Source organism: Octopus sinensis, linkage group LG9 (assembly GCF_006345805.1).
Source record: "Octopus sinensis linkage group LG9, ASM634580v1, whole genome shotgun sequence".
Lineage (NCBI taxonomy): Eukaryota > Metazoa > Mollusca > Cephalopoda > Octopoda > Octopodidae > Octopus > Octopus sinensis.
Window position 1 is genome coordinate 4,990,504 of NC_043005.1, and position 25,000 is coordinate 5,015,503.

A 25,000-nucleotide genomic window follows, 5' to 3' on the forward strand; every position below is an offset into this window, starting at 1 on the left:
TATTTTCATTTATTTATGTCTGTGTATATATCTGTCTGTCTCACCTTGTCTCCCTATCACTCTATCTCCTTGCCTACCTTTCTGTAAATCTTCACAGCATTGGCAGCATATGCAAACTGTGCATTTGGTACTTGTTCAAAAGCTTTTATAAAACTCGAATCTTTGGAAACCTTGGATCCAGCCCAAAGAAAACAATATGAAGAGATGGCATTTGAAATATTTTCCAGGTTGGGAACTTTAAAATCAATTAGTATTTTTCATATTTCATTTTGTTCTTGTACCTGTAATATAGGAAATTGATATGAAAAGAATGAATGTCACGCTTAATTCTTTATGACACAAGAGTGTCAGTTGTCTGAAAGTATGGTAGCAGTAAGTGGCAACAATCTTCCTTAAATACATTGCTGTTATACTAGCGAAAGAGTTGTTTCTTACTATACTTAGAAATCCATAGTTTGCGGGAATAGAGTGACTACCAGCTCTTATGTTTAGAGTGTTGATATCAAATTAAGTTGAGTTGTAATTAAAAAATTGTTTCATCTTTTTTTATCAGAAGTGCCCATTACTCATTACAATAGGGGTTTTCAACCAGGGTCCATGTAAGATTTTAGGAGGTCCATGCTCGCAAAATAGTAAATTGGGGATCTACAGTAACATTTTAAGGGTCCGTGAAAAATTTTGATTTAGATGTATTTATTGCAAGAAACAGCCAGGTTTCTTTCTCTGGAGCAGGGTCCACCACAATAAAATAGTTATAAAAAGGGTCATGGGGTCCATAGATAAGAAATGGTTGAGAACCACTGCATTACAGGGATTTTGAGATTTGTGATGGTGATGATGGTGATGATGATAATTAATGTCTCAGATATACAGTTTAAATGGAAGTCAATTACATAGAGTTTTGACTTTCTGAAATTATGAAGTGGCAGGAGGCTGCATCCAGTCTTGAAAAAATTCTAAGAACCCCACACACATGCACGCGCACACACACACACACACATGCACACGCACACACACACAGAGCTGTACGTGTCTGTATACAAGAGATTTATTGAAGTGAAATATCTAGAACATAAGTGCAATGCAGTTAATATTTGAAGCACTGTAATTTACTAATTAATTGGTTAAAACAAATGGTTGAAATATGAGATGTATGGTGGTGCAGTCTTGATTTCAAATATTTTGCATATTGTTCAGCTTGCACAGATGCTTTCAAGTACTGTGCAGTGACACCACCATGGAGCATTGCATTGAGGTGTTATACATGTCATAACAAGCTGCTAGCAAGTGTTATAAAAACTCTCCACAGACAGCTCAAATATTTAACATTTTTATGACCATATTTATGTTGAGACACTCTGCCTTTTAATCATCATCATCATCATCATCCTCATTTAATGTCTACTTTTCCTTGATCGCACGGGTCAAATGGAATTTGGTAAAGCAGATTTTCTACAACTGGTTGCTCTTCCTGTTGCTGACCATCACCTGTTGCCAAGCAAGCTAATATATTCTGTGTCCAGATGTGTTGTCTTTTCATGGAAAATTGGAAATAAATAATGTCATTTGTTTGACGGTGATGCTGTTGCTGTTGAGCAAATAGTCTTCGTCCCAGAGCTTGCAAGATGGGAGAAGTCCGAAACGTGGTCCTTTGCTATTCGTAAGACCCGCAGAAGAGAAAGCAGGTCAACCCCCGACACCGAGAGCATCGACAGATGGATCAATGCGCATCCAGGCTCAGCAGTTGCGTAGGAAGTTGTGGACAAGATACAGGAAGAAAGAGTGAGAGAAAGTTGGAGTGAAAGAGTACAACAGGGGTCACCACCACCCCCTGCCGGAGCCTCGTCGAGCTTTAGGTGTTTTTGCTCAATAAACACACACAACGCCTGGTCTGGGAATCGAAACCGCGATCCTCCGACCACGAGTCTGCTGCCCTAACCACTGGGCCATTGCGCCTCCACCGACAGTAATGCTCATTTCCAACTGTCACATGATGTCTGAACAAGGACACACACACATACACACACAAGGACACGGACACACACACACACACACACGCACACACACACAGACGATGGACTTCTTCCAGTTTCTGTGTACCAAATCCACTTAGAGGGTTTTGGTCAGCCTAGGTGCTGTGCAGTAGGACTGAACCTGAGGCCATGTAGTTAGGAAGCAAACCTCTTAACCACACAACCAAGCCAGTGTCTATCCATGCCTACTATTAAGCTGGTGTTTGGATCATAAATTAACATGAAATCTTGATGGAAGTTTTTAATTTAGATCACTTCAAAAACAGGAATTTTGTATCAAAGAACCAATCTCAGGTACATAGATACGAAAAGGGTGAAATCACACTCTAACATCATTGGATGATGTAGTGTGGGAATTACTGTGATTAAATAATAAAATGATTAGATGGTCATGGCTGGAGTACCTATGAAAATTGCTTTGCTTAACCATATTATTGTTGAAATACACTGCCTTTGTTTCAATTAATTTTAAAGATAATGACGAATTTAGTAAAATAACTTTGTCATTGTTAAGCTGATGTTTGGAACATAAATTAATATGAAATTCTGATGGAAGATTCTAATTTAGATCACTTTAACCCTTTACCAGACATATCTGATCAAAATATTTTCCGTTTTATGTTCATACCAACTAGGTCCAGCCTCTTGCACCTATCCTACAATGTCGTTCTAAAAATATATAGTCATGTAAAAAACACCCAAACTGGTGTCACATAAATGGCACACATTCTGGTGCCATATAAAAAGCATCTGTGCTGGTGCCACATATAAAGCACTGGTGCTGGTGCCACGTAAAAATCACCCAGTTCACTCTGTAAAGTTGTTGGCATTAGGAAGTGCATCCAGCTGTAGAAACCCTGCTAAAATAGACAGTTGAAGCCTGGTGCAGCTTACTAACTCATGCCAGCATGGAAAACAGATGTTTAATGATGACGGTGATGACAACGATGACATCCTCAAAGCCATTTGATAAAGCTTGATCAATTCAAAACAATGTGAGTAAATAAGTCTGACATTTTACAGAATAGTGTAAATGCTAAAAGGTTAAATCAGAAAGTTTGTATCACAGAACCTAGGACAGTCTCAGGTAGGTCGGTATCAAAAGGGTTAAATGTAGAACGGCAATCTTGACTATCATAATTATTTCAAAGCAGTTCAACAAAAGAGACCAATAGAAAAAGTACCAGACTTCAAAATAAATACTGGCGTCAATTCGTTCAACTAAACTAAAATTCTTCAAGACAATGCCCCAGCATGGCCGCAGTCTAATGACTGAAACAAGTAAAAGATAAAAGAGAAAAGATGTCATTGTTTTGTTTTATTTAATTTCATTTTAAGGTAATAAATATTTTTCTTTTAAAAATTAGTATTTATTTTGTATACGCACCAAGAAATTTGAAGAAATTTAAATTATAATTATTACATACATGCCATATTTCCTGGTATCTGCCATGGCTGGTAACACCAGTTTTATTTAATAATATAACAAAGTATTGCATGGTTGCACAGTGCAACTTGCACTCATTAATTAACATGAAATGTAATTATAAAGCAAGCAAATAAAAATAATAGCAATGATTTATTTTACAAATTTAGAAAGTAATTACCTACATACTAATTGTGGTCTTTGAAGAATAAACATCACAATAGGTCAAGGATAATTTAGGTTCAGGAATCTGAAGCAATTCTTGTCTTGGCGCCATTTACTGCTCAGTGGTAGTGTAGCCATGATGTGACTTTTAAAACCAGGCTTCCACTGAACTCAAGAAGTCTCTGTGTGTGGAGTTTAACAGGCATAAATGCTGACAAATGATTGATGAGAATTCACAGGAGGGGTGGTAGTGATGGTGATGGTGGTGGTGATGGTAGTGGCGGCAGCGGAGGCAACAATGGTGATGTTGTCATCATCACCATCACCATCAAGTTTATTTGACTGAATCCTGTCTCTCATTTTTCCATAAACTTCTTTCTCACCAAATTGCTTATTGCAACTTGTAATTAGTGAAAAACCCTTTTGGTGGCATATTTCTGTTGAATCATACTACCTTTCTCTCAATTGACTTTGAAAATAATGAAAAATTTAGTAAAATAACTTTGTTGTTTTTAAGCCAGTGCTTGAGACCTAATAAATTAGTATGAAATCTTGGTGGAAGGTTTTTAACTTAGATCACTTTTCAACTGGGAATTTGTATCATAGAAGAACCAGGGATAATCTCAGGTGGATTTGTATCATGAAAGATAAATTACACTTTATCATTATTGGATGATGTAGTTTGAGAATTACTGTCATTAAATTTTTAAAATGACTTGATGATCATGGCTGGAATGCCTTTGAACAAAGGTTGCTTAATCCTTTTGTTAACATTTCTGTTATTGTTTCAATTAATATGGAAAATAACAGAATTTAATAAAACAGCTTTGTTGCTCTCAAGCTGGTGTTTGGAACATGCAATTAACATGCAATTTTGATAGAGGGCTTTAATTCAGATTCCTTTAAAACAGGAAGTTTCTATCATAGAACTGGGGGCAGTCCAGATGGATTGATATTAAAAAGGGTTAAAGACAGTGCCAAATTACAACATCAGGGCAATATTCCTTTGTGGAGGTCTTGTCTTGTAAGTTACTTTGTGACTTAATTAATGCCAAAGGAGACTTTGGAGCGTGTGCAGCCCTCTAGTTAGTCGGACCCTATCAAACCATGAAACCCATTCCAGCATAGAATATGGATGTTATATGAGGATGACGATGACAAGGAGGGATTAGTGTAAGACAGGGCTTGATACCAACCAAAGACCACAAGGTTTTTGTTTCAAGTACCATTAAAGTTATGACTGATGAGACAACAGTTCAACAGATGTTTACCAATTGTTGCAGCTTCCTAATCAGACACCTCAAGTAGATTTAAGACCATAGAATCAGGATCACCTTCCTTATCACTTTCATATTTCAAATAAATGATCTTAGGGTGATCTTAATGTTCAGGTTTGAGGCTTCTTCCATGATAAAAGAAATTTCGCCATTTATTTGCTTTATCTGATGGCAAATTGTCATTTCTATATTAACGAGTAATCTTGCAGTGGACTGACATCCCATTCAAGAGGATTGTTGTGATCGTGGTCCCTTCTATGGAAATCTCTATGAGTCCTAAGACTCAAGACAATAAGTTTCAAGGGGCTGACATGATTTAATGTTGTCCGCTTCCATTATCAATGCCATTTTTCTTTTGTAGTTCCAATTAGTTAGAATGACAATCGTCATCATCATCATCATCGTTTAACGTCCGTTTCCCATGCTAGCATGAGTTGGACGATTTTGACTGAGGGCTGGCGAACCAGATGGTTGCACCAGGCTCCAATCTTGATTTGGCAGAGTTTCTACAGCTGGATTTCCTTCCTAATGCCAACCACTCTGAGAGGGTAGTGGGTGCTTTTTGCGAGCCACGGGCACAGAGGCCAGTCAGGCAGTACTGGCAAGGACCTCGCTTGAATCTTTTTACACATGTCACTGGCACAGGTGCCAGTAAGGTGACGCTGGTAACAATCACGCTAGAATGGTGTCCTTTTACGTGCCACCAGCAGAGAAACATTGAACAAGTAGTTGAAATGGAACAGGAGAGTTTGGAGGAACACCGGCTGCAAGAAACATTTTTGTTTGAGGATTTTTAAAAGAATTTATTGAATTATTGAAATCTTTTGTTTTAAAGGGGTTTTTTTTTTTTGCTTTTTATTTTCAGACACACTCCAAAGGATTCCAAATACAATCAGGTTGAGTGTCCGAGCTGTTCATCTACCATGCCCGATTGGTAAGTATTTGTTGTTGCTATTTCTAAGTCTGTGGCCTCAGGCATTGAAGTATTTCTATTACCTTGTTTGGAAACAGAAGATTGGTGTAAGAAAGGGGTACCTGGCTGTAGAAAAAAACCCTGCCCTAATGTACTGTCATCTGGTCCAGGCAAGCATGGAAGAATGGATGTTAAAACAATGGAGATGATGGTGGCAGTGGTAGTATTGCTGTTAGTGGTGGTTTTCGTGATGAGGATGATGATGATTTAAGTCTTGTTTGCAATCAATACAGGCATACATAAGTCCAACCTAATAATTTGTAACAAATCAAAACACTGCTCTTTAAATCAATGATAAATATAAATAGCTTCTTGGATTCGTGGAGAGATTGTGATTTTATCCTCTGAAGTTACAGGGGAGAGGACATACATTATATATATATATATATATAATATATATATATATATATATATATATATATATAATTTCTTTATTTGTGAATTAAGGCTACCATTGGTTTCATGTTAAGAAGAGTAGGATCCAAGTACCTTTACACTTTTTGAAGCCAGTCACAGGGCGAAAGGTGTTCACCTGTTTTCAAAAATGGGGGCAAACACCTTTCTCCTGTGATCGGCTTGAAAGATTGTTAAGGTACTTGGATATTCTCCTACTCTTCTTAACATGAAACCAATGGTAGCCAAATTTCACAAATAAAAAAATTATTTATTCAATGCAGTGTTGAGCACTCATTCCAACGTTCTACATATATATATATATATATATATATATATATACACACATACATATACACACATACATATATACATTGACTGGCTCCTGTGCTGGTGGCACGTAAAAAGCACCATCCGAACATGGAGGATGCTAGTACCCCCTGGCTGGCTCCCTTGCTGGTGGCACATAAAAAGCACTATCCGAACGTGGTTGATGCCAGGACGCCCAACTGGCTGCTGTGCCAGTGACACATAAAAATCACCATCCAAACGTGGCCGAATCCAGTACCCCCTGGCTGGCTCTCATGCCAGTGGCATGTAAAATGCACTATCCCAACGTGATCGATGCTAGAACCGCCTTACTGGCTCCTGTGCACCCCACTACACTCTCAGAGTAGTTGGCGTTAGGAAGGGTATCCAGCTGTAGAAACATTGCCAGATCAGATTGGAGCCTGGTGCAGCTGCTGGCTCCCCAGATCTCAGTCAAACCATCCAACCCATGCCAGCATGGAAAACAGACGTTAAATGATGATGATGATGATGGTGGTGTTGATGATGATGATGATGATATCTACAACTGGCATTGTTTCAAATGTTATCCACAGCAAATCACTCAGAAATGAGCTCCAGAGAAATCTTTTTTTAATTTAAAAAAAAATAAAAATGTAACATATTTGTTGTCAAGTAAGTGATAGTGTCTCTTTAAGAGGAAATGGTGTGATTGGATCTGGGTGGATCTGGCAGAACAAAGACAAGAAGGGTGGACTGCTGTATTTTATTTTAGACACCCAGTTAACCTAGGCCCGCTGGTAGGGAAAAATGAGTGTTAAAAACACGGGGGGGGGTGGGGTAGATGTGGTGGTGGTTAATGTTATGGATACTTGTGGCGATGGTGTTGATGGTGATAAGATTGATCAGAATGATGGTGGTGGTGGGAGAAGGGTGATGAATGCAGGGCGGTTAGTGATGTTGCCGATGATGATGATGATGATTGATGATGATGATGATAGTGCGGTTATGATAGCAAATATATGATGACGATGGTAGTGGTGGTGAGAATGAGGGTGAAGGTGATGAGGGGCGGTGGCAGCAATGGTGATGAAGATGGTTGCAGTCGTGATGGTGGTGGTGGCAGTGATGGTGCTGATGCTGCCAGAGTAATGGTAGGTTGATGTTTACAGTCTCTGACAGCTTTCTAAAAGCACTAATAGCTCTAATGAATTTTAAAGTGTTGTTTTACTGATATTATCATGATTTACAGCGATAACCTGACCCAGTAGGGCTTATGTACCTATGTACTCATTCAACCCTAAGCAGCCTCACTGGCAAATTACCTCTCAGATAATCCTGTCCCTGCACCACCCTGGTTTCGAAATAGTCTGACAGGGGTGAGGGCAATTATGGTCTAAGTCCTAAATCTTTTAGTGTGGCCACCCTGTAACTCTTTACTGCAGGATTTATCACCACCACCACCACCACCACCATCATCATCATCATCACTCTCATCACTATCATCATCAAAATTACAACTGATGCCAGCATAGTTGTCATTATCATCATCATAATCATCATCTATTTCTTTACTGCCCACAAGGGGCTAAACACAGAGGGGACAAACAAGGACAGACAAACGGATTAAGTCGATTACATCGACCCCCAGTGCATAACTGGTACTTAATTTATCGACCCCGAAAGGATGAAAGGCAAAGTTGACCTCGGCAGAATTTGAACTCAGAACATAAAGACAGACGAAATACTGGTAAACATTTCGCCCAGTGTGCTAATGTATCTTCCAGCTCACATCATCATCATCATCATCAAAAGTATCATCACTATCATCATCGTTTAACATCTACCTTGCCATGCTTGTGTGGGCCAGGGGGAATTAGTTGAGAAAGATTTCCTACAGCTGGATGCTCTTCCTGTTGCCAACCCTCACCTGTTTCCAAGCAAGGTGATGCTTCTCCCATGGCCAGACATGTTTTTTGTGGAAGACTGGCAAGAGACAAACAACGCTGCTTATATGACAATGATGCTGGTTTATGACCATCACATGAGGTCAAGAAAAGGCGCAAGCACACACACACACACACACACAGGACAACAGGCTTCTTTCAGTTTCCATCTGCCAAATCCACTCACAAGGTTTTGTTTGGCCTGGAGCTTTATCGGAAGATACTTGCCTCGAGGTGCCACACAATGGGATTGAACCTGAGGCCACACATTTGGGAAGTAAGCTTCTTAACGAAGCAGCCATACCTGTTCTACAATAAAGACAGAATGGCCACCACACTGGAATGATGCAACTGGAAATTATCTGACACAACGGATGACATCATGCATTTCCTTATTCATTACTTGCTGCAAGGTATTCACTTGTGGGCTTCCATACTTTTCTCAACTGGATTTCCACAACCAGAGATACGAAGCAGCAACAACAACAGGTTCGGCTGCAATAACACCCCACCCCCACCCCCCACTACCACCACCAAACAAAAGTCTGAGCAGTTCTTGTTATATTCCTTCATGTTCTGAGTTCAAATCTTGCTGGGGTTGGCTCATCTTTACCTTTTCTACCCTTCATGGGTGTGCGGTTAAGGTTACGGAAGTTCACTTCCCAATCATGTGGCTTTGGGTTCAGTCCTATTACGCTGCACCTATGGTCTTCTATAGCCTTGTGAGTTGATTTGGGGAACAGAAACTGAAAAACTTCCATTGTGTGCATGTGTGTATGTATATATATATAGTGATGTGGTAGGAGAGAAATGTGTTCGCATGGATGATGGTTCATTTGCGCTGAATGAGGATGCAAAGAGAAAGGTTTGGAGACACCACTATGAAAGGTTGCTGAATAAGGAAAATGAATGGGATAAAGAGAGTCTGTCGAATGTCGACCCAACAGAGGGACCAGCTATCCAAGTTGATAGTTCCTTCGTAGTTAAGGCAATTAGAAGCATGAAGACAGGGAAAGCCCCAGGCCCATCAAGAATTACTGGAGAGATGCTCAAAATATCTGGCAGTGTCAGCTATAGCCTAGTCACCCGTATAGTTAACCAGGTGATACACGAAGGAGTCATACCCAATGACTGGTGTAGCAGCATACTAGTCAACTGCTACAAAGGTAAAAGTGACGCTTTAGATACAAATAATTACAGAGGTATCAAGCTGTTGGATCAGGTAATGAAGGTTACAGAGAAAGGGTCATAGCCCAACTGATTTGGGAGAGAGTCAGCTTGGATGGGATGCAGTTTGGTTTCATGCCAGGGAAAAGCACCACTGATGCCATATTCCTGGTGAGACAGCTGCAGGAGAAATACCTAGCCAAAGATAAGCCCCTGTACCTGGCTTTTGTTGACATGGAGAAAGCCTTCGACAGGGTCCCCTGATCCCTTATCTGGTGGTCAATGAGGAAACTAGGGATAGATGAATGGTTAGTGAGAGCTGTGCAAGCCATGTACAGGGACGCTGTAAGTAAGGTGAGGGTTGGCAACGAGTACAGTGAAGAATTCAAGGTAGACGTAGGGGTCCACCAAGGTTCAATCCTCAGCCCCCTCCTATTTATCATAGTCCTCCAGGCAATAATGGAGGAATTCAAGACAGGATGCCCCTGGGAGCTCCTCTATGCTAATGACCTTGCTCTAATTGCTGAGTCACTATCAGAACTAGAGGTGAAGTTTCAAGTGTGGAAACAAGGATTAGAATCGAAGTGCCTTAGAATCAACCTAGCTAAAACCAAAGTCCTATGTAGGAAGGCAGGCAAACCACAAATCCCTTCAGGTAGATGGCCCTGTTCAATCTGTAGTAGAAGCGTAGGTAGAAATTCTATAAGATGTACCCAGTGTAAGCTATGGACACATAAGCAGTGCAGTAATATCAAAGGAAGGCTAACTGGGAAGAAAGTTTTTGTATGTGGCAGATGCTCAGGAGCAATAAACACTGAAAATGCTCTGAGACCAACTTCCGCCACATTCCAGGGAGAAAAACTAGAAGTAGTTGATAGCTTCCGTTACCTAGGGAACCAAGTCAGTAGCGGGGGTGGGTGCACTGAAAGTGTAGCTGCTAGAATAAGAATAGCTTGGGCAAAGTTCAGAGAGCTCTTACCTCTGCTGGCGACAAAGGGCCTCTCGCCCAGAGTAAAAGGTAGACTGTATGATGCCTGTGTACAAACAGCCATGCTACATGGCAGTGAAACATGGGCTGTGACTGCTGAGGACATGCGTAAGCTCGCAAGGAATGAAGCCAGTATGCTCCGATGGATGTGTAATGTCAGTACTCGTACTCGGCAGAGTGTAAGTACCTTGAGAGAAAAGTTGGACCTAAGAAGCATTAGATGTGGTGTGCAAGAGAGACGTTTGCGCTGGTATGGTCATGTGGCAAGAATGGATGAGGACAGCTGTGTGAAAAAGTGCCACACCCTAGCGGTTGAGGAACCTGTGGGAGAGGTAGACCTGGAATGAAGTGGTGAAGCACAACCTTCGAACTTTAAGCCTCACCAAGGAAATGAAATAGTGACCGAGACCTTTGGAAATATGCCGTGCGTGAGAAGACCCGGCAAGCCAAATGAAACCATAATCTCATGGCCTATGCCAGAGGCGTAACCAGCCCACTTATGCGTACCTTTTCCTTCTTTGGTCACTAAAACTCTGCTTGCGAAGACCTGTTGAGGCAAGTGAAATCAAATCAATCAAAAGCAAAATCAAAATCAAATTCGATGACTGGCGTCCCTGCTAGCAGGGTGCAAAGAGCACCATACGTGCGTAATCATTGACAGAGCGGCTAATCGGCTTCCATGCCAGTGGCACTTAAAGGGCACCATTCGAGCGTGATCGTTATTTGCGTCACCTTACTGGCACTTGTGCCCGTGCTAGTAGGGTGCCAAGAGCACCATCCGAGCATGTTCGTTGCCAGAGCAGCCAACTGGCTTTCGTGCCATTGGCACGTAAAAGGGCACCATTTGAGCGAGATCGTTACCAGCGTCGCCTTACTGGCACCTGTGCTGGGGGTATGTGTAAAAGGATTCAAGCGAGGTCGTTGCCATTACCTCCTGACTGGCCCCCGTGCCGGTGGCACGTAAAAAGCACCCACTACACTCACGGAGTGGTTGGTGTTAGGAAGGGCATCCAGCTGTAGAAGCTCTGCCAGATCAAGATTGGAGCCTGGTGCAGCCATCTGGTTCACAAGCCTCAGTCAAAATCGTCCAACCCATGCTAGCATGGAAAGCGGACGTTAAACGATGATGATGATGATGATGATATATACATTCAAAATGTGACCGTGTGTGTTTCATTGGCGATTTTTTTCCGTCCGTCTTCCCTTCCTTGGATCTTTCCTTTTCCTATGTTTCTGACAAAGAGCTCCGCTCGAAATGTTAAATCCTCCTTCTTTCTTTCCTTTCCTGATCATCCAATAACGCTATACTTGTTCCATGTCCTTGCGTTGTTGTGTTTTCTCTTTGTGTTTTCATGTTTGGATTAACTTTAACAATATATATATACATATATATATGGTTTCTTCTTTTTTGCTTGGACACTGGCTTTTAACAATAGGTTTCCCTTATCTTGAAAAGTAATTTTTAATCGAAAAAATTTCTAAACGATGAACATTTATCTTACCTTATATATTATTTATTTATATGTTTCCTATATATATGTATTTTTATATCATTTTATATATCTATATATTTATATATTTCTTTATATTTTTATGTATTTATTATTCTAGATGTTGTAATGTTAAAAAATATATATTTTTTTAGTCGCTAAAGTATTAATTATTAATTTTTAACCGTGATGGACTGTATTCACACATTTTTCTTATATTTTTCTTATATGCTTGTACTGATGACTTGTGTTTCATCTTCTGTGATTTTATGCATCTATATTCTATGTGAAAGAAAAAGCATTATGTGATTAAATGTTTGAGATACGAAATGTTACGTGGATGACCTTATATTTGTTTGTTCTGCAACCATATATAATATATATACATATATATATATACATATACGTATACATACATATATATATATACATATACGTATACATACATACATACATATACAAGTGAGAAAGAGAGAAAAAAACACACACACGTGGGTGTGTGTTTATTTACATTTGCTCTCTGTTAAAGTTGCTTGCTAAGAGAAGTGCTATCATTGTCACTTATGTAAAACAATCATCCATTCAGTTGTTGCCTTCAAATGCATCGAAGATAAGTGATCTTTATTTGAAAAAACAATAAGAGACAGGAAGGGGGTTCAACTATAAAACAATGCCTCGATAATGTGTTGCTTTAATACAGGTGGTGACAAAGACTTTAATATTGACCTTTGTGGGGTCTTGTCTACTAGGGGTCAATAAACACCTGAAATGATTTTGAGCATTAAGGATGTTGAATTATTCACAAATTGAATCTGGAAGAGTGTGAAATTTAAACTTAAAACTCACCAAATTTCAATGTGATATTCATTTCAAATTTTGGCATAGTAAGTTCAGAGGAGGTGGGCAAGTCAATTACATCGACCCCAGTGCTTGACTGGTACTTATTTTATCAACCCTCAAAAGGATGAATGATAAAATTGACCTCGGCAGAATTTGAACTCAGAACATAAAGAAGACGAAATACTGTTAACCCTTTCATTACTGTATTTATTTTGAGATGCTCTGTGTCTCTTTCAATCAATTTTAAATATAACAAAAGAATTTAGTAAAATAACTTAATTCAGCCAGTGTTAGGAATATTAATTGTGACTAAGGTTTGGTGGAAGATTTTAATTCAAAACTTATGAAAACAAGACATTTGTACTGCAGAGCCAGAGCTGGTTGCAGCTGGCTTGGTAACGAAAGGGTTAAGCGTTTTGCCTGGTGTGCTAACAGTTCTGTTATCTCATCACCTTATGTATATAAATGTCGTATGAACTGGTATTCTGACAAACACGTATTTCACATGAACTATCAATCTAGTATCATTGAATCTTTATTCTTTATCAATTTCATCATAGGTATTTTCCTTAAATTTCTTTAAATATTTCTTATTAGAAAGTGGTAAAGACACAAAAAATAATGAGGAAATTATTGTTTATAAATCAAGGATTTTTAAAATTAATTATACTTTTTAATTATATTTAAAAAATTTATATGGTGAAAGTCAATAAGTTAAAGAATAATTCTATGAACAGGGCAATGATGTAATATGTTTGTCATCTCCTACTCTTACCCATACTAACATGGAGAGAAAAACCAGGCATAAACACAAAGGAACAGAGTCGATGAAATAAGTACCAGCTGTGTACTTGGGTCAAATTAATCCAGCTGCTTACTTTCATCAAATTTCTGGTTTTGGTTCTTCAGGGAAAACTTTCTAACACTTGGTTTAACTATGATGTTTCTGCACTGTCTTTCCTCATGGAATTTCTTTCTCTTGCAGGACGTCTGTGTGTCCCAGCTGTGACATCAAGTACCCGCCATGCATTGTGAGCGGACGAACGATTATGGATTACCACTACTGGATGTGCAACAGCTGCAAACACCGTGCATATGAATCAGAAATAGTGCAACGCCAAACATGTCCTCTGTGCCACTCACCATTCTAACAAAATAATTAAAAACACACTATATATATGTATAAATATATGTGTGTGTGTATATATATATATATGTATATATTCATATATATATACGTACATACACATGTGTGTGTGTGTGTGCGTGTGTATGTAATATATATATGTATATATATATGTTTGTATATATACATGTGTATGTATATATGTGTGTGTGAATGTATGCATGTATATGTGTATGTATGTATATATATATATATACATGTGTGTGTGTGTGTATATATATATATATATATATATATATATATATAAATACATGTATGTATGTATGCATGTGTGTATGCATATACATATATGTGTTTGGGGGTTTGTGTAAGCATGTATATGTGTGTATATAAACATGTACACATACCTACATATATACATACACTTACAGATGTATGTGTGTATGTGCATGTGTGTATATAGACATGTGCCTAAGTATCTCAGTTGATCACTCTCTTACCATAATACCAGATAGCAGCAGAGAAGTGAAGGCCTTCATTCAACTCCTCTGCTCCCAAACAAAGAGATAGAATACAAGACAAAATATATTTATTTCATGGTTTATTATTATTGTTATTAAATTGCTCACACCAAATACAAGTCTTATTTTTATTTCTTCATTTGTCTCTGAAGACTCTTTTTTTCCATTTCATATTTTCATTCTCTACATATTCACCTCTTTACACATCTCTATCCTATGTACCAGATGCCTAAGTATAAGTGTGTGTGTGTGTGTTTGTACTTGTGTGGCTGGGTGGTACGGAGTTTGGTTCCCCATCACGATTCTGGGTTCAGTTCTGTTGTGTGAAACCTTAGGCAGGTGCCTTCCACTATAGCTCCAGGATGACCAAAGCCCTGTGAGAGGATTTGGTTGACAGAAACTGAAAGAAGCGTTTCTATTTATATATATGTATGTATGTATGTACAGATGGATGGATGGGCATTACCAGGATGGCAGCAAGGTGCAGACAACTAGCATGATGGATACTAAGGTCCTTCAAAACAAGAGACCAAGAAGTTACGTTGACCCTGTGGAGGACTTTTGTTCTCGGCTGCCTGGACTATTGCTCTCAGCCACATAGTGCCAAACTAACAGCGGAGCTTGAAGCAATCCAATGCCACTACACTAAAAAGATCGAAACAGTGCAGTGCAGGAGCTACAAGGAGAGGCTGAGAAACTGCGACTTTACTCCCTGAAGTGAAGGCACAACAGATATGTAATAATCTTTGTATGGCACTCTAGAAGGGCCAGTACCCAATTTTGGCATTGAATGTTATACAAATGCTAGAACTGAACACCATTGTATTGTACCAAGGGTACCAGCCACTCCATTCAGAACCAGGTACTGCAATAACTTGGGTTCAAAGGACCACAGCTCTTCAATATCCTGCCACAAAAATTAAGAAATTTGCATAATGTGGAACTAGACATCCTCCTCTACAAAATACTGGATGAACCAATGGCACAGCATGAGGTACTGATGAGGCCAGTGAAATCAAATTCCCCCAAACACCAAATGGGACAATGGCACCTTCAGGAGTGCTGATGTAAAACCCTCCGCCTGAGGAAATCAGCAAAACCATGATGGTTCTGCAGCATGGCCGCAGCCTCATGGCTGGAATGAATAACAAATATACATTTTATTTATATTTTATTTTGCACATTCTTAATCATTGGTATATTTTTTATTTAATATTTCTTTTATATGTAATTTTCTAGCTGGTTTAATTTAATTTTTCATTTTGAATTGATAAAAGGTGGTTTTTTCTAATTTATATATATATATATATAGAGATAGATATTCTTTTATTTGTTTCAGTCATTTGATTGCAGCCATGCTGGAACACTTCCTTTAGTTGAAAAAATTGACCCCCAGGACTTTTGTCAAGCAATGGTTGGGGAATAAACACACACACACATACACCCACATACTATGAGCTACTTTCAGTTTCTGTCTACCAAATTCACTCACAAGGCATTGGTTTGCTCGAAGTTATAGTAGAAGACACTTGCCCAAGGTGCCACGTAGTGAGACTGAACCTGGAACCATATGGTTGGTAAGCAAACTTCTTATGTGTGTGTGTGTGTATATGTATATATGTGTACATGTATAACTATATATATATGTATGTATATGTATGTATGTATCATCATCATCATCGTTTAACGTCCGCTTTCCATGCTAGCATGGGTTGGACGGTTCAACTGGGGTCTGGCAAGCCCGAAGGCTGCACCAGGCCAGTCAGATCTGGCAGTGTTTCTACAGCTGGATGCCCTTCCTAACGCCAACCACTCCGAGAGTGTAGTGGGTGATTTTATGTGCCACCGACACAGGTGCCAGACGAGGCTGGCAGACGGCCACGCTCGGATGGTGTTTTCTTATGTGTCACCGACACAGGTGCCAGACGGGGCTGGCGGACGGCCACGCTCGGATGGTGTTTGTTATGTGCCCTCAGCACGGAGGCCAGTCGTTGCGGTACTGGCTACAATCACGTTCAGATGGTTTTCTTATGTGCCACCGGCACTGGTACCACAAGGATACAAATTCCATTGATGTTCATCTATTTTGATTTGGTTCGATTTGATTTGATTTGATTCGATTCGATTCTCACTTGCCTCAACAGGTCTTCACAAGTGTCACAAGAAGGAAGGTATGCACAGGTGGACTGACTACGTCCCAGGTAGGGGCCACGGATTATGGCTTCACTAGTCTTGCCGGGTCTTCTCACGCACAGCATACTTCCATAGGTCTCGGTCTCTAGTCATTTCCATGGTGAGACCTAACGTCCGAAGGTCGTGCTTCACCACTTCGTCCCAGGTTTTCCTGGGTCTACCTCTTCCACGGGTTCCCTCAACTGCTAGGGATTGGCACTTTCTCACACACCTATCTTCATCCATTCTCGCCACATGACCATACCAGCGCAATCGTCTCTCTTGCACACAACAACTGATGCTTCTTAGGTACAACATTTCTCTCAAGGTACTAACGCTCTGTCGAGTAAGTACACTGACATTACACATCCATCGGAGCATACTGGCTTCGTTCCTCACAAGCTTACGCATGTCCTCAGCAGTCACGGCCCATGTTTCACTGCCATGTAGCATAGCTGTTCGTACACATGCATCATACAGTCTGCCTTTTACTCTGAGCGAGAGGCCTTTAGTCACCAGCAGAGGTAAGAGCTCCCTAAACTTTGCCCAGGCTATTCTTATTCTAGCAGTTACACTTTCAGCGCACCCGCCCCCACTACTGACTTGGTCACCTAGATAGCGGAAGCTATCAACTACTTCTAGTTTTTCCCCCCGGAAAGTGACGGAAGTTGTTTTCTGCAGATTTTCGGAGGTCAATGCTCCAGAGCATCTGCCACATACAAAAACTATCTTCCCAGTTAGCCTACCTTTGACATTGCTGCACCTCTTATGTGTCCATAGCTTACACTGGGTACATCTTATAGAGTTTCTACCTACACCTTTTCTACAGATCGAGCAGGGCCATCTTCCTGAGGATATTTGTGGATTTTCTAACTTTCTACTTATTAGTACTTTGGTTTTAGCTAGGTTGACTCTAAGGCCCCTCGATTCTAAACCCTCCTTCCACACCTGGAACTTCTCCTCCAGTTCTGATAGTGACTCAGCGATTAGAGCGAGGTCGTCAGCATAGAGGAGCTCCCAGGGGCAACCTGTCTTGAATTCCTCCACAATTGCCTGGAGGACTATGATAAATAGGAGGGGGCTGAGTACTGAACCCTGGTGGACCCCAACCTCTACCTTGAATTCTTCTGTGTACATGCTGCCAACTCTAACCTTACTTACGGCATCTCTGTACATGGCTTGCACAGCCCTCACCAGCCATTCATCTATCCCTAGTTTCCTCATTGACCACCAGATGAGGGATCGGGGGACCCTATCAAAGGCTTTCTCCATGTCAACGAAAGCCAGGTACAGGGGCTTATCTTTGGCTAGGTATTTCTCCTGCAGCTGCCTTACCAGGAATATAGCATCAGTGGTGCTTTTCCCTGGGACAAACCCAAACTGCATCTCATCTAAACTAACTCTCTCTCTAATTAGTTGGGCTATGACCCTCTCCGTAACCTTCATTACCTGATCCAACAGCTTGATACCTCTGTAATTATTTGTATCCAGGGCATCACCTTTACCTTTGTAGCAGTTGACTTGTATGCTGCTACACCAGTCATTGGGTATGACTCCTTCGTGTATCACCTGGTTGACTATACGGGTGACTAGGTTATAGCCGACACTGCCAGATATTTTGAGCATCTCTGCAGTAATTCCTGATGGGCCTGGGGCTTTCCCTGTCTTCATGCTTCTAATTGCCTTAGCTACCACGGAACTATCAACTCGGATAGCTGGTCCCTCTGTTGGGTCAACATTCGGCAGACTCTCTTTATCCCATTCATTTTCTTTATTCAGCAACCTTTCATAGCGCAAGTGAACCATCATCCATGCGAACACACTTCTCTCCTACCACATCACGATTCTCTCTCACACACTGTCTTGCAACACGAAATACCTCAAGTCTTTCATCCTCACGGCTCAGAACATTGGCAAATTTTTTCTTATCCGCTTCCCCTCTGGCTAAATAAACCTGTCTCCTAGCTTCCCTTTTGGCTGTCTGATACAATTCCCTGCTACCACCGTTCTTCCAGTCCTTCCAAGCCTGTCTCTTTTGTCTAATAGCCCTGTCAACCACGTATGTATGTATGTATGTATGTATATATATATATATATATATATATATATATATATATATATATAATATATATATATATATACCGGAGTAAACACATAAATGTGAAACAAGGTGGAAAAAAGAGTACTCAATACCAGTGGTAGAGTATATATATATATATATCATCATCATCATCATCATTTAATGTCCGCTTTCCATGCTGGCATGGGTTGGATGATTTGACTGAGGGCTGGAAAGGCAGGAGGCTGCACCAGGCTCCAATCTGATCTAGCAGAGTTTCTATGGCTGGATGTCCTTCCTAACGCCAACCACTCTGTGAGTGTAGTGGGTGCTTTTTACGTGGCACCAGCACGAGTAATATATATATATATATATATATAAAATAATTAATATTAATATTAGGGAAGTTATTTCCGAGTCCACAGGGGAGAGACGTTCAATTTAGTGGTACTAAAATGAATTACTCACTGTATTATATACATATAAATAGATAGGTTTAAGCGAAGAATGACCCTCAAGCAACTCAATCATCATTGAATGACATTATCCACAATATGTACATACTCTTACTCTTTTACTTGTTTCAGTCATTTGACTGCGGCCATGCTGGAGCACCGCCTTTAGTCGAGCAAATCGACCCCAGGACTTATTCTTTGTAAGCCCAGTACTTATTCTATCGGTCTCTTTTGCCGAACCGCTAAGTGACGGGGACATAAACACACCAGCATCGGTTGTCAAGCAATGCTAGGGGGACAAACACAGACACACAACACATACATATATATATATATATATATATATATATATATATATATATATATATATATATATATACATATATACGACAGGCTTCTTTCAGTTTCCATCTACCAAATCCACTCACAAGGCATTGGTCGGCCCGGGGCTATAGCAGAAGACACTTGCCCAAGATGCCACGCAGTGGGATTGAACCCAGAACCATGTGGTTGGTTAGCAAGCTACTTACCACACAGCCACTCCTGCACTATAGGGCTAAATATTAAAATTATCAAAATTAATGCCTACAATTCTTAAAAGCTAAAATAAGACTGATCAACAATCAGGATGAATGAAAAATTAAATGTAAACATAAACTGAATTGCTTACTTAATAAGATGAGATAACATTTGATTCTTTTAGAAAATAAATAAAACCCTAATTTTAAATCAAATAAAATTTAATCATGATAATTAGATATAATGTATAATCATATTTTATTATTTAGTATAACTAGACTATATCTACTTATTTATATATAAATGTAAGATAATATTTAATTAACTTCTAATTTCAGATATTTTAGTTTCTTAATAAAAATCTATAGTATAATATTAGATGGTATTATTCTAAACTTTTAATCTTAATTTAGAAACTCAAGTTTAAGAATAACGTCAATTTCAAGAACAATAGTATAATCAATAGATATTAACTGTATTATAATCATAAGAATAATGAAAAAAATTAGATTTTTACTGATGTTTACTAATTTTACTGACTTTTACTTTCAAAATATTTTTAAATATTTTAAAATTACATATTGAGTAATTTAGTTTACCTAGTTACCGACCTAGAAATTTATTGTTTATAAAAATTAACATAAAAATAAATTAAATTAACCAGAAAAAAAAGACTATTCCCATCATACACTCACTTCTGGCTTTCTCCTGATTTATTCTTATTACAAATAATAGAAAATACCTTTTAAGAACTTTTAAATGTTAATAAGAATTATCTCCCCTAAAAAGTAGAGCAAATTACCATACAGATAAGTTAATATTTCTTTTTACTAACACTTCTTTTTCCTACTTTTATTCCACATTTCTGTTCATTATTTACTAAAGTAAAATTATTCCAACAATTTCTAGTTATATAATTTTAGTTTGTCATGCCTTAATATAGGATGTAAATAGCAAAATAGACCTGAAGATTGGCAATATAATCGTTTTAATATGGAATTGTATTTCAAGACCTTCTATTTCAGCAATATCGAGGAATACGTTGTCATGAAACGCGTATAGTCTAGATAATGCAAAATATATAAATTGTAATAAGAATTGAAGGTATTAATTTTGATAATTTTAATATTTAGTCCTATATGTACATATTGTGGATGTCATTCAATGATGATTGAGTTGCTTGAGGGTGATTCTGTCTCTTAAACCTATCTATTTATATATATATGTGTGTGTGTGTGGTGTGTGTGTGTGTATATATGTATATATATATCCTTTTCATTTATTCTTTTGTTTCAGTCATTTGACTGTGGCCATGCTGGAGCACTGCATTTAGTCAAGCAAATCGACACCAGGACTTTTTCTTTGTCAGCCTAGTACTTATTCTATTGGTCTCTTTTGCCAAACTGCTAAGTTACAGAGACGTAAACACACCGGCATTGGTTGTCAAGTGATGGTGGGGGACAAGTGCAGACACACAAACATACACACACACACACGCATATACATTCGCGCAAACACATATACATACATACATACATATATACATATTTACATACTACCTAGGTGACCAAGTTAGGAGTGGGGGTGGATGGTCAGAGAGTGTTACCACTAGAATAAGAATAGCCTGGGCAAAGTTTAGAAAGCTTCTTCCCCTACTGGCGACAAAGGGTCTCTCGCTCAAAGTGAAAGGTAGATTGTATGATGCATGTTTGTGAACTGCCATGCTTCACGGCAGTGAAACATGGGCCGTGACTGCGGAGGACATGCGTAGGCTCAAAAGAAATGAAGCTAGCATGATCTGCTGGATGTGTAATGTCAGTGTCTATGCACAACAGAGTGTAAGTGCCCTGAGAGAAATGTTGGACATAAGAATCATCGGATGCGGCATGCAGGAGAGACGTTTGCGTTGGTATGGTCATGTACTACGGATGGATGAGGAGAGATGTGTGAAGAAGTGCCACTCCCAATCAGTGGAAGGAATCCAGGGTAGAGGTAGACCCAGGAAAACATGGGATGAGGTGGTCAAACATGACCTTCATATGTTGGGCCTCACAAAGGCAATGACAAGAGACTGACACCTTTGGAGATATGCTGTGATTGAGAAGACCCAGCAAGTAAAGTGAGATCGCAGAGGCTATGACGAAACACCGAGACCTCTGGAGATATGCTGTAACTTCAAAGACCCGACAAATAGAGTGAGTTCATGGCTCGCAGGACGGCCTGCTGTGCTAACCTTGGTTCATAGGGCGACCGCTTTGCCAGCCTCCTCTGGCCCCTGTGCCGGTGACACATAAAAAGCACCCACTATACTCACGGAGTGGTTGACGTTAGGAAGGGCATCCAGCTGTAGAAACACTGCCAGATCAGACTGGAGCCTGGCACAGCTTCCTGGCTTCTCAGTCCCCGGTCAAACCATCCAACCCATACTAGCATGGAAAACGGACGTTAAACTATGATGATGATGATGATGATGATGATGATATATATACACGATGAGCTTCTTTCAGTTTCTGTCTACCAAATCCACTCACGAGGCTTTGGTTGGCCTGAGGCTATATAGTAGAAGACATTTGCCCAAGGTGCCACACAGTGGGACTGAACCCAGAATCATGTGGTTGGTAAGCAAGCTATTTACCACACAGCCTCTTCTGCGCCTGTAAAAATTTTATATATATATTTACATATATCTATAAAACTTTCTCTTCTTGTTCTGAGAACATTCTTTTAGAATGTTACAGAAATTATATTCTCATTTACAATACATTTTCTTCCTTTTGTTTTTCTGTCTCATCTTTTGGACTGAAGGAATTTTTTTTTGATGTTTTTCTCTTGTAGTCTTTTCCATCTTTTTTCATTTGCCTCTTTTGACTCAATTATTCCAAGCGCTGAGCACATCCAATTTGAACAGTGGTACTTTCATGTGAATCTTGAGATTTTGTTTTAGATTCATTTGCATCTGCCAAGCATTATAACCTCGAGTACAATCAAAGTGCAACAATACCAACGATCAGGTTTCTCGTCTCACAAACGACCTCTTCTCTTATACAAAACGTTTTTCTTTAAAAACCAGTTTTTTTTTTGTTTGTTTGTTTTACAAGTGGAGTTGAATAATGTTCTTGTTGTTGGTGGTGGCGGTGGTGGGGGTGATGGTGGGGTGATGGTGGGGTGGTGTGGTGATGGTGGTGGTGATGGACAGTTGTTTTAAATAAAAATTAAAACAAAAGAAAATGAAAAAAATTACAAAAGACTTTTTTACCCTCCAGGTTTTAGTTTTAAAAATTTTTTTGAGAGTGCAGTGAAGTGGTGTTGCTGGTTGTTGTAGGGATGGCGGTGGTGGTGGTGTGGTGGTGGTGGTGGTGGTGGTGGTGGTGGTGTGGTGGTGGTGGTGGTGGTGGTGGTGGTGGTGGAAGTGATGATGTTGCTGCCAGTGGTGTTGGTGGTGTAATAGTGACAGTGCTGGTGTTGTTGTTTGTGGTGATGGTGATTGTGATAGTGGTGCTGGTAGTAGTAGTGGTGGTGGTGGGTGGTGGTGGTTTTGGTATTGTTGTGTTGGTTGCGGTGGTGCTAAAGTACTCAATTGTTTTTTTTTAAAAAAAGATGAAAGAAAAAGAGGAAAAAAATTAAATAAAATTGCATTTTTTGCTCCCCAATTTTTTGTATGTTTAAATTCCCCGCCCTAAATCTGATTAATTTTATGTCAACTAAATTAACTTCTTAATATATTAATTAACATTCTCTGTTTAACATAGCATTTTTTCCTGACAATGGAATGATTGGTTACGTTGATAGTGAAACCACAGAGACCCCATTGTACTGGTTTGACCGATGGCACGGTAACTTGGTAACATGAATAAGAAACAGGCAGATGGTGATAATACGAAGGGAGGTTGGTAGGGTGCTATCAGTTTCCTGCAATTGGGCTGATTACACTGTGTCACATGGAATCTAGGGGAAAAAATCTCAGGAAATTAGTGGCAGGGAAAAAATATTTACAGCACGCATGTGTGCGTGCGTGTATGAATGTATATACATACACATACAGACAAACATGCATGCATGGGTACATACATACACATACACACATGCACACAGGGACATAGATATATACCAGACACATGCATATACACATGAACTTACTCACACACCACACATGCTATATATATATATACATATACACACATGTGCATACAGGGACATACACTTGCATATATACATAGACACTGACACATGGACACACTCATACGTGCACATCATACACACAAACATATACACAGAGACATAAACATGCACAAAAACACACACACACAAGTACTTGGTACACACACACACACATACACATGTTCAGAGATACAACACACATGCATATACATACTCATACACACACGAATACACATACACATGGGGACATACACGTATGCATATTTTCAAGACTGTTTGAAACCCTTCAAAATGTGATTCTCTCTCTCTCTCTCTCTCTCTCTCTCTCACACACACACACACACACACACACACAAATACTGATAAAGAACCACAGCAAAATAAAAACAATAAATACAACAAACCCCAGTTTCCAGAGCACACTAGCCAAAAGTTTGGGGATAGTAAAATGAATATCTTTAGGTCCTATTTCAGAAACAGACAAACAAGCACCTCATCCCTTAATAGTGTCGACCTATCATGCCACACCTTCATTGTGTGATGAAGAAGAAATAATTGTTATAGATGAAAATTCACAAATGTTCAGAGAAAATGAGGCTTGTAAGCACACAGGCATGGCTGTGTGGTTAAGAAGTTCACTTTGCAATCACTTGGTTTCAGGTTCAGTCCCACTGCACAGCAACTTGGGCAATTATCTTTTACTATGGGCCAGTGGTCCTCAACCAGAATCCATATGGCCCTTAGGGATCCGTACAAGATTTTGTTGTTAAAATTTATCTGCAATAGATTGGTTATACTTCTACAATGTATTTTAACAATTTTTTAAAAATAAAATTTCTAATAATATTTAATTATAAAAATGTAATATGATTTTTTAAGCACCAAATGGCTATGGGGGCCCATCTGAGTAAAGTAGAAATCTAAGGGGTCCATTGGTGAAAAATTGTTGAGAACTACTGCTATAGACCCAGTGTCTTTGTGCTTGTCCTTTCCTTCCACTTGAC

At 39.4% G+C, this 25,000-nt stretch overlaps 1 protein-coding gene across 1 annotated transcript in view; it reads left to right on the forward strand.

The window, feature by feature from the left end:
- Positions 1-25,000, forward strand: part of LOC115215771 (WD repeat-containing protein 35-like) — a 125,449-nt gene that overhangs the window by 90,496 nt on the left and 9,953 nt on the right. Inside the window, exons 30-32 of the mRNA XM_029785071.2 lie at positions 98-227; positions 5,767-5,835; positions 13,972-14,162. Coding sequence (XP_029640931.1) covers positions 98-227; positions 5,767-5,835; positions 13,972-14,137 — 365 coding nt within the window. The 3' untranslated portion in view covers positions 14,138-14,162. The remainder of the gene's footprint in view (positions 1-97; positions 228-5,766; positions 5,836-13,971; positions 14,163-25,000) is intronic.